The sequence below is a fragment of the Sturnus vulgaris genome, chromosome 6, assembly GCF_052056855.1.
Source record: "Sturnus vulgaris isolate bStuVul1 chromosome 6, bStuVul1.hap1, whole genome shotgun sequence".
NCBI lineage: Eukaryota > Metazoa > Chordata > Aves > Passeriformes > Sturnidae > Sturnus > Sturnus vulgaris.
In genome coordinates this window covers 42,760,348-42,776,888 of record NC_142248.1, presented here as the reverse complement: position 1 = coordinate 42,776,888, position 16,541 = coordinate 42,760,348, and the positions used below count along the sequence as shown (strand labels likewise).

General features: G+C 46.6%; 1 protein-coding gene across 1 annotated transcript in view; it reads left to right on the top strand.

Moving 5' to 3' along the window:
- The first annotated feature begins 683 nt into the window (after positions 1–683).
- PRKCH (protein kinase C eta) overlaps positions 684–16,541 on the top strand; it is a 113,699-nt gene continuing 97,841 nt past the window's right edge. Inside the window, exon 1 of the mRNA XM_014871373.2 lies at positions 684–1,125. Coding sequence (XP_014726859.2) covers positions 766–1,125 — 360 coding nt within the window. The 5' untranslated portion in view covers positions 684–765. The remainder of the gene's footprint in view (positions 1,126–16,541) is intronic.

The window sequence follows — 16,541 nt, the reverse complement described above, 5'->3', positions numbered from 1 at the left end:
TACCCAGCTCACACCGCTTTGCTGCGAAATCTGCAAAGCAATTACAACTCATTAAATTCCGCCTTTATTAAGCGCGATCAAACCCCCGAAGAAACCCACCCTGAAACCCACCCTGCATGCACGCCGAGCGCCAGGCACGTTCATCACCCTCAATTAACCCCGGAACGGCGGAGTTGTTACAAGGTGGCAAAGGCAGCGCATCCCTGCGCTCTCCGCGCTCCTTCCCCGGGCAGGGCGCGGTGCGGGCGGAGCGGGCAGCGCTGCTCGGGGCCGCTCCTCTCCCCGTGCCGGTCCGAGCGCCGGGGGCAGCCCCAGGCGGGAGGTGCTGAACAGGGGCTCGGAGCCCCTCGGGGGTGTCTCGGAGCTTGTCCCCGCAGCTGTGCTGTGTCTCGGGGCCGGGCAGCGGCCGCTCCTCGCTCCGTTCCCAGGGCCGCACCTCGGCGGCAGCGGGACGGGCAGAGTCGTGCGCTCCCCGCCCTCGAAGCTCCGCGGCTCCTCCCCGCCCGCCGCCCCACGCCCAGGTGTCCCCGGGCCGGATCGCTCGGCTCCAGCACAGCAGCAGCACAGCAGCAGCCCGGGCCGGCGGCGGAGCGGCGGCGGGGGCGGTTCCGGAGCCCCGGCAGAGCCCGGGGGCGGGCGCGGTGCCACCGCCCGGCCCCCTAAGAGAAGGCGAGGTGGGGCCCGGCAGGAGAGGCTGGGTGCCTCTCCCGGCGGGAGCGGGCTCTGGCTCTCCTCCCGGCTCCCGGGCGCCCTGGGGGCGCGGCCATGTCCGGAGCGATGAAGTTCAGCGGGTACCTGAAGGTGCGGATCGGGGAGGCGGTGGGGCTGCAGCCCACCCGCTGGTCCCTCCGGCACTCGCTCTTCCGCAAGGGCTACCAGCTCCTGGATCCCTATGTCACCGTCAGCGTGGACCAGGTGCGCGTGGGGCAGACCAGCACCAAGCAGAAGACCAACAAACCCACCTACAACGAGGAGTTCTCGGCCACGGTCACCGACGGCCATCAGATCGAGCTCTCCGTCTTCCACGACACCCCCATCGGCTACGATGACTTCGTGGCCAACTGCACCTTGCACTTCCAGGACCTGCTGCGCTCCGCCGCCCCCAGCGACACCTTCGAGGGCTGGGTGAGTACCTGCAGTCCGGAGGAGAAGCTGGGAGAGCTCCTCTGGGAATGAATGAAGGGCACTCGCGGAGCCGGGGCTTGTCCTTGCATGCCTGTGCCGCAGACGCGCAGCCCGGTGTGTCTGCAGGTACACAGGTGTGTTCCTTCACGCATCTGTTTGTGTCCCCCTGCTTCACATTTGCTGCTGTTCCATAGGGACCCTGAGGATCCCCAGCTGTCGTAGCTTGAGGGTGGAGGGCTGGGAAGTCTCTCCTCCTCTTTGTGAATGAGCGGAGAGAAGAGCTGTGATACATTACTTGCGAACTACACCAGCGAATTCACACAAAGGCGTTCCTTCCTCCTTTTGCTCAGCGCACAGAGGCGCACTTGGAGACTCGGATACCCGGGTTGGATGTATTTCTGCCCAGCTCTACACATGCCTGCACAATAGTTTGATGTGTGCATGTGGATTTCTTTGACTTCTTAGCAGAATGGCAGGATTAGTCTTGTGTTTGTTATGCACTCCGCTGCTCTATGTTAATGCAGTTTCACTCTGAGCTAATTCCAGGTTATTTCCAGGTAAATGTCACTTTTATGCTGCCCAGAGAACCTCATTTATGGATTAGTCCCAATGGTGAGAGAAACAGTACAGGCTCCAAAGTTGTATCTTTGCTTCCAATCTTGTAAAGGAGGAGGAGGTGACTGTATTGATCCAGACAGCTTGCTGGTAAGAGTTAGGTTAATAAAAAGAAGCATTTATTCTGAGTAGAGAAGGTGCAGAAGAGCTGAGAATGTTCAAGGCTGTGATGGGTATAAACTTTTTGAGGCCAAGAAGTTCAGGATATGCGGTCAGATAACCACCACAATAAAACCAGATGTTGAGGAAGGAGAGCTGACAGTGTAGAGAACAGATAGACATCTTGATCCTATCGCTGTGGAGAATGCTGGGACTTTCTGCTCTGAGCCAGTGTCTGTGGCTCAGGTGTGATGCTACTCCTTTTGGGTGATTACAGGTTAATAAATGTATATTGGGGCCATTTTACTTAGGTACCTTATGGATATATGTGAGGTTCATGCACTGGAGGTGTTCTCTCTCAGACAGTCCCTGATGCAGTTTTTGTGTCGGACAGAAGGGTCCCAGCCAGCCTCCAATGGTTCAGCTGAGGTGCTGCTCCTGACAGGAGCTGAGGTCACAGGGTTTGCCTGGTGGATGCATGCCCAGCTTCCCAGGCTACCTGTGCCCCTGCAAAGCATCTGCTCCTGGGATTTGCGTTTCAAATACCAGTTTCAAATACAGAGCAGACCCCTACGGGCAAGGCAGAGGAGTGAGCTTGGGATAGAGTACTGTGGTTTTGAGGGTTTTCTTGATGTTGGAGTTGCTGGGGATGTTTGCTGTCCTCTAGGGAGGCTGGAGTCCTGGTCACACTGGAGCTGGCTGCATGTCGGGTGGGACTGCTCTGCTGCAAAGGTGGTGGCCTTATTTACATTACTAAAATACCTGTCATAATGCTGCTGTGGATGCATGTAAGTTTATTTCATTTAGTCCATCCATCCTGCAGTACTGATTTTTAGGGCAGATGCAGACTGTGGCCTGAAATACTCATCTGGTCTTTGGTGAGGGAAAAGTTTCTCATCCTTGCAGGATAGACGTGTGTTTTATGACCTGTACCTGTAAGCTGATGGGTGCAATGGGGTGGGAAATCAGTGAATTCATTTAACTAAATTGATATAAACTATTTTTATATCTGGGCATGTAGACAGAGGTTAAGAGCTGCTACTCTCCCTTTAAATTAATGTCTGAAACTTACTTACAGCTGGGGTGGATTTAGTGGGGAATGAGCAAATGTTTGTCTTCTGTTGCCTTTCTTTCTCCCCTCCCTTCTGATTTGCTTTGTTAGCATCTCGCATAGCGTGCAGCCTGGATCACATGATGACGGGGAACAGCATCTTGCCCTGATAATTTAATATGTCTTGATAAATCCAGCAAGGCTGTCACGGGAGTTTGTGTAATCAGGAGGATAGGAAATGCTGGTTTGTACTAACCCAAGGTCTGTGAGCTGCTGGCCAATGCAAAACAACACAAGGAAATGTAGATGATTTGAAACACCTCCACTCCAAAATCCTTCATTTCTGATCTTTTTCCATCCCCAAAATAAAAGCACAAATAGGCAACTAAGGAGTAAATCAAGTGAGAGGAAAATTAGTGAATCCTCCCAAGTTTAACCTGGTTTATGCTTACTTGGCTGTGCACAATTTTCCATTTTGATTTGAAATAGAACTTTTATGTTCACTTTTCAGAGACGGGGAAACCAGTATTTTGGTAAAGTCCAAATGGTTAATAACAGACAAACAGGGCAGTTGGCTGCTTCTGCTCCCTGAGCTCTCCTGTGAGGGAGCTGTCAGGAATTACCTGTGGCAGTCCTGGCGTCAGCTCCCAGGTTCATGCTGCTCTGTTTATAAATATGGATTTTCTCTTGCTGAAAAAGGAAAAAAAAAAAAAAAGAGGTTAGTTGTAACGTTGGTGAGCATCTCTTGTGAGAACTGTAGAAGTTTCAGCGAGAGGCAAGGAGCAGCAGTTGGTGTGTAAGAGTTGCTGCTTCCCAGATGACTTGCAGGTACATCACTGCAATTATGACCCCGAACACTTATGCAGATGAGTAAGTGTATGGACATGAGCTGTCTCATCAGTAATGCCTGTACACCTGAGTCATCCCACTGGGTGCTGGGATGGTGTTCTGTTCATGGTTTACTTTTAAATTCATGTTTCAGAGACTTCAAAACTGACCCTTTTCCTTCTAACCATTTGGGTTGTTTTCTGAAGTCTTTCTAGTAAACATATTAGCATGGTCTGGATATCTTCTAATTTGAATGTTAGTTGTTACACACATTTGACTAATTTTCCACAGATCAAATTTGCAAGAGCTTATTAACTTCAAGATCCTTCTCACTGTTTCCCCTTTCTTATATTTCCTTGTCAGGTTTCAGCAAAGTAGTTTTTATTAACGTTGTCAATTAAATGCCATCCTGCCTTCAGCGTGGTTTAACTCAGCCAAAGCTGAGCGTGCTCTCCCCGGTGCCATGTTCTGTCTCTGTAGGCATTTGCCTGTGTGGGTGTGAGATTGTGCAAACCTGAATGGTTGCATTTTACACAGGTGTGCATGTCCAGGTGCAGGGCAGGAGGGAACTGAGCTGCCTGCTCTCTGAGCTGTTTGCTGGGATTCACATCAGGGCTGAAACTTACCTCTTGAAAGCATTTAATTTTGCACTAGCCTGTGCTAGGATCTTTTTACTTGATATACCTTTAAAAGGTATTACCTCCTCTTTGAGTGTCTCTGAGTGTGGTATAGAAAGCTGTCGTATATCAGTGAAACAAATGGAGTACTCAGTGTAGCTGATATGGGAGATGTTTACAATACCTAGGATTATTCCTATGAGTGTTATGTAGTAGCTGAAGTAATTTTTAACCTTGGGGAAACACTCTTTAAGATACTGAATGGCATTGTTACAAGGGAATTATTTAATAACGATTGTAAAAATAGTTAGTCCCTGGGTGGAGATGCCATAATTTCTAAGACCTTAACAAGGAGAAGAAATTTAAACCTTGATCTTGAAGTAGCAAATCATGAGAGTACTCTGAAGGAAATCACATAACAGATGGGCTTTAAGATTAATGAGCCAGTTGCAACTTCCTGATAAGTTTGTTGCCATTTGCTTGTGTGCAGGAAGAGATTAAGACAATTCTTGTGCCTTCCTTCACTTCAAGTCTTTTGCCTGTATCCTTCCCTATGATTTTTTCTTTAAGGCAGAAATAATTGTGTTTTACCTATATTTTTTTTGCAATTGTGTTTGTTGAACAATAAGTTTAAAGAATAAAAAGATAACTTCTCTCCAGAGCATCATGACCATGGCAGAGAGGCGAGGTGCTGCAGGTCAAATATGATGTGGTTGCTGCTTCTTTTGAGTCCTGCTTGACTGCAGAGTTCTTCACATGGGCTAAAGTTGCTTCAGGAAGCCAAAATGCTTTATAGCTCTTGACAGAAGATTTTTATGGTGCAGTATTTTGTGTCTGCCCAGCTGTGGAGATGAATTAAGCTTGTAGAGCTGGAGTAAGTGGTGTCTTCATCCACAGGGCAGGAGCAGGCTGGGGTGAAGGCTCTTCTGGTGTTTCCATGCACACAACAGTGATGTACACAGTGCTGATCTCTGATCTGCGAGAAGGTCACTCTGCATATTAATTAGGCTTGAGTAAAATGAGCTCCTTCCCTAACTTTTTGGAAGCTTTGTTTCTCTAACTGTTCTTACTAATATGCAGTTACTCTGTTGAATAATGGAGAGAAACACCCACTGCAGAAGGTAAGATGGGTCTGAAAGCAAGCTGCTGGAATTTCAGCTTTTCTTTCTTTCCTTTAGCATAAAGTTGTTCTTTGGCCCTATGAACAGACTCCCTCAAAATGCCAACAGAGCCTCATGCACCTCAGCTACCTGAGAGTGCCCTGCAGCCTGAAACAAAGGGATAATAACTAAGGGAAGAATTGTTGCTGTTTGTCAGGTGTTTAATGGTGTGTGGGGGTGTGATGCTAAAAACAGTTGTTCTGATGGAGGCAGATGAGACAGCTGACTGTCACGAAGAGCTGCACACATACTGCCCTGTTCCAGCATCAGAACTGGAGCTATCTGGGGTCCTGTTTCTTGCTCCTCCCCAGTAAAAGGCCTGGATGTTAACTGTGAGAATCTTTGGAGAACATGGGCACTTTGCTTGAGAGTGCATTTGGCTGGGAAGATTTGACCCAAGCATGGGCAGAGCCAGTGTGCAGTGATGGGGGCCAGTGAGGGGGGTGTGGGGCTGGAGTTCATGTCCTGGCTTTGAACTGAGTGCAGCAAGATGTGGGTTTGGCTCTCAAGGTTTTCTGGGGGGCAGTGCAGTGAAGTGACAGTGTTCCTGTCCCCTTCAAAAATGTTGTCACTGCATTTATCTGTGCCTGGGACAGAGCCAGAATTCAGCACAAGGCAGGACAGAGTCCAGGCAATCAGGTGCTGCAGTGACCTGGAGGGAAATGGTCAGATGGGTGATGGGCAGCCTTTGGGTCCTCTAGCAGCAAGGGCAGTGGCAGTCACCTCGAGGTGACTGGAATGATGTACTGGAGTACTGCATCCATCCCTGGGCCCCCAATAAAAGAAGAACATGGACTTTTTGGAGGCAGTCCAGAGGAGGCCATGAAGATGCTCAAAGGGCTGGGGCACTATGCTATGAGGACAGGCTGAGAGAGCTGGGGTTTCTGAACTTGGAAAAGGCAAAAGGGAGGCCTTGTAGCACCTTCCAGTGCCTAAAGGGGCTAAAATAAAGCTGGAGAAGGATTTTTGACAAAGGCACAGAGAGACAGAAAAGGGTAATGGTTTTAAACTGATAGAGGAGAGATTTAGATTGGATGTAATGAAGAAGTTTTTCACAATGAGGGTGGCACAGGCTGCCCAGGGAAGCTGTGGATGCCCCATCCTGGGCAATGTTCAAGGCTGGATTGGGCTTGGAGCAGCCTGGTCTGGTGGAAGGTGTCCCTGTGCATGACAGAGGGTGTGGAATGAGGAGTTCTTTAAGGTCCCTTCTAACCCAATCTATTCTGTGATTCTATTAAGCCCTTGGTGATATGGTTGGCTGGAGTGGGGGACTGACTTTAATGCCAGGGGTACCTTTACATTCTGCTGCTGATGTTGCTGCTGAACCAGCTGAAAGCCCTGGCTGGAGGGAGAAGAGGCAGCCAAGGGCTGATGGCCACATTGCCTTTGGCAGTATTGGTCATGTTAGAAACTCGTGAGAAGGTTTTTGCAGAGCAGCACCCACAGCCCTGGGGTGCTCTTTGCGGAGAGGCTGCGAGGAGGAGGAGGGGGCAGCAGGGTGACCGCAGCACAAGTGAGCCCAGCACCCCAGGAAGATCTGTCCCCAGCCCTGCAGGCCTTGCCTCACTCTGGTGCTGGTTTATATTTAGCTTTTACCACAGGTCTTTTAGTAAAGCACATTTCACCCAGGCTGTCAGAAGCTTTCTGTTTGGAGTATTTTCTGAGTAATGATTTGGTTTCTGGCCATTTTGAGCTTATAGGCAATAAACTCTGCAGAACGGATCGTCAAGGGGGCCATTTGAGCTATTGAAATGCCATTAGAAAGTCTACTGATTTACAGGGTAATTCAATATGAAAAACATATCCCTTACTGATGTGAATAAGACTGCCACCCTTTCTTCACAAACTATCAAAGCTCTTTTGATGTTTTAGGCTTTAGCTATTGTGCTTTGCTAATACAACCAGGAAACTGGGGACCTTTTGTGTAACCATGGAGAAAAAGATGAGCAGCAGAGTTACCACATGAAATGAGTTACTGGCAGCTTTTATAAGGATTCTGGATCAGCCATCGCACCTTCTTGCCTCCCAGATTTCATCCTATTTAGGCATGCAGTTAAGACATGTCAGACCATGCTGCAAATTTAATTTCTTCTGGAGACAGTGAGCAATCTGTGCTCTGATTGCTTGCTCCACCCCTGTGCTATTTGTGGGGCCGTGCTGGACCCAGGCTGGAGTCCTGGATAACTAACCTGGCGCCGTGTCCTGCTGCAGATCACCACGTGGCTGTTCCTCTCCTAAGCCATGTCCTTTTGCTGGCTGGTTGTGAGGGAAAGACCTGCTTTATAATAATGATATCAAAGATAAATGTGTATCTGAAACAAAGTGTCCAATTAACATTGCTAAACCACTTAGGGTAAACCAGACAAACAACTGTATTTCTGCAATGCCAATGATATTTTTGTATGCTTTGATATCATGAGATGTTCTCATCACTTAGGGAGGTCAATTGCTGAGGAAACCATCCTGCTTTAATTTAGAAGCCAGCACCACGGGCAGATGTGAGCCAGCTTTTGTCACGTTAGCATGATGCCGTGTGGGAGCAAGCATCCCTCAGCAGCTCCTGTGCTCTTGACATTCAGTGTCCATCCTGGGCCCAAGCTGATGGAAAAAATTGCTTTTTCACTGCCCCTGCAAGACCTTTAGTGCCCTTGTTGTGCCAGACCAGAGGGATCTAATCGATGTCCAGATCTATCCCGCAGGCTGCCTGGGGATCTGACCGCTGATGGCCCCGCTCCCTGCCCTGCTCCGTCCTGGGGCTCCTCCAGTGTGGGGCAGGTTGCAGGCAAAGAGTTGTTCTGGTAACTGCCAGGGTGGGTTTTTTTTTTTTGGCTAGTCTTCCTTGTGAGACCCACTGCATCTCCAGAAAGCCTCGTGCTCTCCATCCCGCTGATGCTCTGTGTCCTGATGGAGAGATGCAGCTCTCAGGATCGGCAGAGAGACAGGGGATGGCTGTGTCCTGTCTGACAGATGGATGGTACACCCCAGGCTGTCTCCTCCGAGTGCCACATTGCAAAGCAATTAAGCCCATCCTGGGGAAGATTACAATCCTGGGCTGCAAAGCCGCAGGGTGTTTGGGATGTCAGGTCTGGGATAAGATTTGCACTTGTCAGCTGGACCTTCATGGTTCTGGATGGGAATTGCTGTGCTCCATCATGTGGTGTGGACCTGCCCTTTGGGTCAGCACAGCTCACACTGCACTGAAACCCAGCTGCTGTGACTCTGCTTACCCAGGAGCTTTGCCAGTTCAAAAAAATGTTGGCAGGGGAAGAAGGAGGAAGGGAGGTATGAATCTGTTAGATGACGTTACATAAGGGCTTTTTCTTGGTGTTCACCTGCCCAGTTTCATAAGTATTGAGTTTCATGAGTGAGTTGGTTGTATTCGTATCAGTGATGCAGTGGCAGCTCTCCAGACTCCTTCCAGGAGGGTTCTCCTTTCTGTGGAACAGGCAGGACATGAAGTATTGGTGCAGAAACACAAGTTGGGCAGCTTTGGTAGCTGACTTCAGTTTGTGAAATGGGAGATAGAGTAAATAATCGATTTTTAAACCAACATAAGAATGCTATTTAGGCCTTAGTGGAATTTCTCTCTTATTTTTATTTTTTTTTTTTGCTTTTTATTGCAGTACAGATATTTCTGTCAAAATGGGGAGAGGAGGAAAATGGGTTCATGCAAGACACATTTCTAAAAGTGTGATTTGCTGTACGAGTGTTGCATGTCTGCTGTATGCTTAAAAAAAGATCAGTACAATCATTTGCAGTGTGAAATCACTTAACAGATCAGTAGAGCCCAGCAATCTCTCAGAATGAGGCGAGTGAGGGACAGGATGTGAGAAACAGCCTGTGTGTCTCTGCTGTCCCAGGACTTTACATCTAATAGTAAGAATCACAGTGACAGATTATCTGATGATGTGCATCCAGGGCCTCAGGAGAGGTTTGAGGTGGTACCTCCATATCTGACTCTGTGGTGTTTTTCCTGCCTTTCTCTCATATATTCTATGTTGGCTATTCTCAGAGACAGGATTTTGACTTGCCAGCTGGTCTCATTTGGTGTGAAAAAGCAGTTCACACCTCTCTACAGCACCTCTGGTTTCTAGCTCTCTCTCACTCTCTGGCCTGCTCTGTGGTTTCTGTTTAGCCTTTGCTTTTTTCTTTTTTTTCTTTTTTTTAATTCCTTGTCATTAGTCTGCATTTTAGCATAGCATAGCCTTTTGCATTTTTTTCTCAAGAGTACATTTAATTTAACTCTATCATGTAAGCAAGACATCCCTTGGAAATGAAAGTCTTCATGTACATCTCCACTTGCTAAATTTAGTGTCCTAAACCTCCTATGATAGCAGTGGCATCTTAGTTTGGGAATCCTTTTGTTATTTTTGGATAGAAAAATGTCTGCCATCATTCACAGCTTTATAGATGCTGTAGTAGGTTCAGGCAGGACCAGTTGTCGTGGTGCTGAGTGCTGTGGGTGTGAGTCAGAGGGAGAAGTGCACTGTCAGGGGGATCATTTCGGGTTGTGGCAGCTCTCTGGAGCTGGCTGGCTCCACAGGCAGGATGGGAAAGAGGATGACAGGTTAACTATGACAGTAAAAGTCAGCATGGGATGCTTTAAAGTGCTTTTATCTGACAAAATAGTTGCAAATCAGTACTGTCTGATAGCATTGGAGCTGGCTTGTCAATGTCTGAGTTAGTTCCTAGAGGGATTCTCTCCACCTAGACTGGTCAGTGTGCTCGTCCCATGCTAAAGGTATGCAGTTCTGGGCTTTGCTCCTTCAGAATAACAAAGGTTGTCTAAATCAGGAGTGACTAATGAAAGACTAGCTTATCCTATTTGAATTCCTACTTTGTCCTGCATTTGCTTTCTTGGTAAACAGGGATGTATAGCTTGTTGGCCTTTTCCCCAGGACTGAAGAGCAGAGGAAAAATAGAGTTCCAAGGAGTGAGATTTAGGATTGATTTACTGCATGTTTTCTTCTATCTCATATTCTTCATTTCTTTTAGATTTTACATGCTTTAAATGTTCTCCTTCCCTCACATGTAAACTGGCACACACATGAAGCTCTCTATACCTCACTTCTTACTGGCATCAATTTTTGATAACACCAGCGTGAAAGTTGCCTTCTTCCTTTCTCACTTGTTCTTGAAAAGTTTGCCTGAGTCTTCTGTGAGATTCCAGCAGAACAGGAGCCTGGTGTTTGCTTCTGCTGTTGCCTGTGAGGTTTACGTCAGTGGATTCCCCATGGCTTCCATGGAATTACGCTGCCAGCTTTGCACTGGCTAACTGGGAGAAGAATTGGACACGTTTCCTGCCCCCTTCTTGCATGCAACAAGAGTTGATAATGATGGCTGGGTTTTACATTATTTATTGGGCACAGCCAGTGCCCATGGTGCTCTGAGAAGGAGGAAGGAATTGGCTTCCATCAATGACTTTATTATCTGGGTCGTTCACAGACTGAGACATCTCACATTAATATATTCAATGAAAATTTATTCTCTGAGGCAGTTTGCTCCTGAGCCTGGAAGGAAATATAACCATGTGAGGAAAGTGTTCCCATGCAGTCCAAATCCATGGTGGGATTTCTTGTCAAAGTTACTCATTGGAACACACTGTTAATACAAAAGCTACAGAGCTTTGTGTAGGGTGAGCCTCCATCTCCTAATAGGGCTTGGTGGGAGTATTGCTGCTGATAATCAGTTTTCTACATGGAGCCCCACACTTATCACTTCATTATCTGTTTACTCAGTAGCAGAAAAAAGCCCAGCTTTGGGTACTTCCCAAGAACTCACAAAACTGGCTTGTGAGGGAGGGTAATTTACTGGAGATTGTTGAAAATGACCCTGCAATCAGTTTCCTTTTATAGAAGGTTGTCCCTTGTTTCCGCAAGGGACTCCTGATGTGGCAGCTAGGAAGAAATGATGAATTATTTAGTCTTCTTGAATGTAATGGGATGTAGCTGTGGTCATTTAGTAGCTACTCTACAAGCAACAAATCTGTTCTCAGCTTAGAGTGGAGCAGAACTGGGTGGAAAAGCCATTGTCGTGTCAAGAATTAGCCCCTGTTACAATAATCCTATCAATACCTAATATTAGTAACTCATTTTGACCATCCTTTCAAATAATTAGTTTGAGTAACATCTAGCCTGCCTTGCCAATAGAGATGATGTTTTCCTGTTTCCTTGATTCTGGAAAGGAACATGTTCTGCTTTCTTCTTGCTAAACAGTTTATCAAAACCGAGATCTTCAAATTTGTTTTGCTCTTGTCTAGAGCTGTTCTAATGAGCCCAGACAGTGGAGCTTTATTCTTTCCCTTTGAGGGGAAAAAAGGAGTATGATGTATGCAAAATAAATGGTACAGGAATAGATAAGTTTCTTTGGTGCATTCCCTCGGGTTGAGGCTGAGATCTCCAGCTCTGCCTAAAAGGACAGTGGAACCCCCCCATATTTACTGTTAAGGAGCTGTCTCTGCAGGCCAAGACTCACTGTATCCACATCCTTCGGGCTTGTCATCCTCTGGGAGTGACAGTGTTGAAATGAAGAGCAGATTCCTGGATTCTGGAGGATCAGGAATAAAGCATCAAAAGTCCAGGCGACACTGCACATCCTTACAGTGGTTTTCACCCCTCATAGACAAGACAGGTTCATGTGCTGGTATGACCCTTTCCATCTGGGCTAATATAATACTTAAGAAGTCATCCAGTGTAGGAATGAGTTTTGTGCTTAGATGTGATGGAGCACTTTTCCAGCAGGACTGTGACCTGTGGGCTCTGGCAGTTTGAACAGGGCAGATCTAGGAGGGCACCCAGCAGGTTTTTGCCCCATGGGCAGTCGCTGTGCAGCGGGAGAAGCGGAGAGAGCTTCCTGCTTGTGTCTCTGCTTCTCCCTACCCCATTTCATAGCTGAGCTTGCTAAAGAAACCATCAGTCAAAAGCTAGGCAAGTCAGTGTGGGGGGCTGTTCCTGTGGTTTTGGAGTCGTGTGAAAGCAGCCGTCCACTGTGCTGCCTTTGCAGATGAGTGGTGGCGGCCGGAAGAAGAGGCGGGAGCGGAATTTTGGGGCAGTTGGGGCCCTTAATCTGCTTTTGGTCAAAGCTTGATGCCAGGATAGCTTTTCGCTGTACTTTGTATCCACCAAAGAACTTGGTTAATGATTTATCAGTTCACAGAATCACAGAGCGGTTTGGGTTGGAAGGGACCTAAAAGATCATCAAAGTTCCGACCCCTGCATGGGCAGGGGCACCTTCCACCAGACCAGGCTGCTCCAATGTTCTGGTCTGGAACACTTCCAGGGATGGGACAGCCACAGCTTCTCTGGGCACCCTATGCCTGTGCCTCACACCCTCACAGGGAAGAATTTCTTCCTAATCTCTAATATTTACCCTCCTTCAGCTTAAACCACCATTAACCCTGTGCTTTCCCAGCAGTTTCTGATGACCGCTGTTGGCCACGTACCAAGCCCTGCTCTGAGGTTACCTGTGCTCTGCTGGAGGGGTGCTGGGAGCTGTGGCTGCTCTCCTCTCTCCCTCCTGGGTGAGAGCTGCACATCTGCAGGAGAGCAGGATGTTCATGCTGTGGTGTGGAGCTGCCTGTGAACGCCTGTGTGCTGTGGCACAGACAGGACACGGCACACACTCATTTTGGTTCTTGCCTGGCGCTGTGTCTAGCAATAAGAAACCCTTTTGGCTGATGATGTTCTTTCTGGTTAGTGCTATCTTGGTTAAAATTCTTAGAATTAAAAGCTTCTGAAGTTTTGAGAAGGAGCTTAGAAAGAGAATTGAAGCTCTATCTAAAATCATCGCTTGATTCATTTTAGAATTGCATGATTCTGATTTTGTCAAAAATAATATTGCTGGATCTGAGTGGATTTCTTCAAAGAGGAGCAAAGATCATTCCAGTTGTCACCTGTTTTTGGCTTATGTGGATGTGATCTCAGGAGGTTTCTGGTGTGCCCTTGCAAGTTTGTCATTTCCCTTTGTCCTGGAGAAGTCTGTGTCTGTGATTAATACGAGGTCATTGGTGTTATTTCTATATATAAATAAGCTTAGTGCACAGAGACTTGCCTCAGCAATGCATATGCAGTACTCATTGTTTTTAAGCAATGCACTTCTTATTTTAGTAACATTTTTGAAGTGCCTGTTCCTGTTTTGAACATGAACATTAGGTGAGAAAAGAGTAACTGAACTTGCAGGTTTTGGTGTCTTCGTGTTTGGCTTCTGAAAAACTGCTCTGAAAACATCTTTGTGACCTCAAAAAAGTGTTTTCTCAGTATACGTTTTGTGGTTCATTTCTAGGTTGACTTAAACTGTTTTTATGTTAATAGTTCTGGTCATAAGAAGTTTCATTTGCAGAAAAATGTGCAGATCTCTCATCTCTTGAAGTGTTCAAGGCTAGGTTGGATGGGGCTTGGAGGAACCTGGTGTAGGTGACACACCAGTGGGGCAGTGGGGTAGGAATGAGATGATCTTTAAGGTCCATTCCATTCCAAACCAAACCATTCTATGATTCTATGGAATTTGGGTTTGCTGTTTTTGTTTGGGTTTTTTTTTAATTACTCCAGCTGCACAAAAATATGCTGTTTCAGTGCCTGATAATGTTTTTCACTGACAAGTGAAAAGAAGAGGATTCTTTTTGTTCTATATATATATATATTTTAGCCAGTAAATGGGTAGCTGCAAAATTCTGTACATCTATAGCATTTCTTCTTACTCCATCTCTGACAATATTAAGCAAGTGTTTCCACAGGAACAGTGCTCTTTACAATAGACAGTGTTGTGGCTTGCTTCAAAGCCACAGCCAGAACATGTAGGTATTTGAAGAGTACCAGATCTTTCCATCTCTTGCTGTGAATTTTCCAGTGGGTCAGTGCTTGTTCTATCTCTGTATCTGAAACCACCCCCCTGTTTCATGTTGCTCTCTGTGGTAATGCCCCAGAAGCTTTTCAAACTCTGCTGGGCTGCAAGAGGAGTTTTTTAGAATCATGAAAAGTCGCAGTTCGTGGTGTGGCCAAGATCTAGTCAGCAGCTCCAATTTAGGATCAATTGTCCAAGGCCAGGCTTGACAAAGCTTGGAGCAGCCTGGTCTAGTGGAAAGTGTCCCTGACCATGGCAAGGGTTTGGAACTGGATGATCTTTAATGTCCTTTCCAAACAAAACCATTTTATTTTTTTTTTTTTTTATGGTTCCATCAAACTCCTTGCTACTGTAATTGTGTCTCAGGCTTTTTCAATATAATGTGTATTAGGAGTTGAACAGTGTTAGGTGTTTTATTATCTTTCCTATGGGACTGTAATATTTCCCTTCACTGAATGTGGGGCAGTCATTAAAAGGGACTGGATCTCTTAATTTACTTCCCTCCAAGGTGGTTGCTGAGAGGGCAGGAGCTGAGTGGCTTTGGTTTGTATTATAGGGCTTGGTAAATCTTAAAGAAGGCAAGCGATGTGACTTTATTTCCAGAGGAGATAAATGCTGTCCGAGGGATTTCTGTCTTCAGCTGGTGAGAATTAAGGTAGAAGACTAAAACTGATGTGACTTTTCCCAGCGTGAATAAAATCTTGCTTTGGGAATTATGGAAATGTGTCCCCCCCACAGCAAGGGCTGTTTGTCAGCAGGAAGAGAAGCATGAGGTCCACATTAGCAGTGACATCCAGGTGGGGATGTGCTTTTCTCCAGGAGGGAATTTATACTTGAAACACATTAGCGTGCTGGAGTTAAAAGCATGCGTGTTTGTGTATAAAACACACACAATACTCTGGCACAGATAAAATGCCAGGCCTTCCATTCACAAAGAAACAAAACATTTGTCAAGGAGGGAACATGACAGCAGTTGTCCTAAATATGACTGGCTTTGTAAGTGAGCCCGTCCTGCTCTTGGCTTACCCAGGATTGCCATGTGCTTGGGCTTGTGGCAATCCTCAGCAAAAGCTATGTTTGAAGAGCAGAAGGTTTATCTGCAGGTTTGTGGGTGATGCTGAGTTTTGAATGGGAAATGTGGTCAGCACCAAGTTCTGTTCTGGATCGACCTGTGAGCGAAACCAGTCCAACCATGTTCTGACCTTTTCCTCTGCATACCCTTTCTGTGTGTCTCCACCCTCTGGTTTATTTAATCCAAGGTAAATCTTGGTCACGTTGGTTCCTCATCTTGAAACCACACTTTGGAAAGGGAAAAAGAAATACTAAAAAGGGGAAATATGTGACAATGTGCTGCTGGTAGGTGCCAGCAAGCTGCCAGCCAGCTTGCAGCTGCACACAAAACCCTGGAGAGCCTCCTGTCCTTCAAGGGGAGGCAGGTGGCTGGGTCAGCTGGACAGCACATCCCAGTGACATGGCACCTTGTCACCATCCAGGGGCTTGGGAAGGCTGGAGGCCAAGGAGCTGCTCAGTTCCTTCCTGGCTCAGCCTAATTGCTGGAGTCACAGCTGTGACTTCATGGTCACAAGTGGGCAGTGAGATCATCTTTCTCATGAGGTAGATGAGGAAAACTGTAATCATAGACTTGATGGCACTAAAAATTGCTTGGTCTTGCACAGTCTGTCTCTTACTGTAATGCTTAGCCTCAGGATTTCAGGAGAATTTTTTTTTCCTAATTATTTTTGGTACTGATACGCAACCCACTCTCCTTCCCCATGAAAAACCTCACCTCTGCACCCTTTTTTCTAACTGTTGTTTCACAGAAATGTTTTGATTGTACTCTTCCATCATCCTCACCAAAAAAAAAAACCCAAACAAAACCAAACCCATAAACAAAACCCACTCTGCAAATAGGATATGATCTAACTTGGCAAAGCAAATGTTGGCAGTGGCGTGTCCTTTCTGGGTGTTGTCAGCTGCAACCTACATTCTTTTTGTTGCCTGAAGACTTGATTGTGGCTCCCAGCACTGGACCTCATGGGATTGGAGCAGAGACATGAGCATTAACATCTGGACACCATGAGCAAGCATCATACCTTCAGGAATGCTGGGGGAGTGCATGCCTTGGCACTCCTTTTTTTTTTTTTTTTAATTTTTTTATTTTACCTTTGGAAACATTTAATTGACTATGCAACCAGAAACTACTGCTGC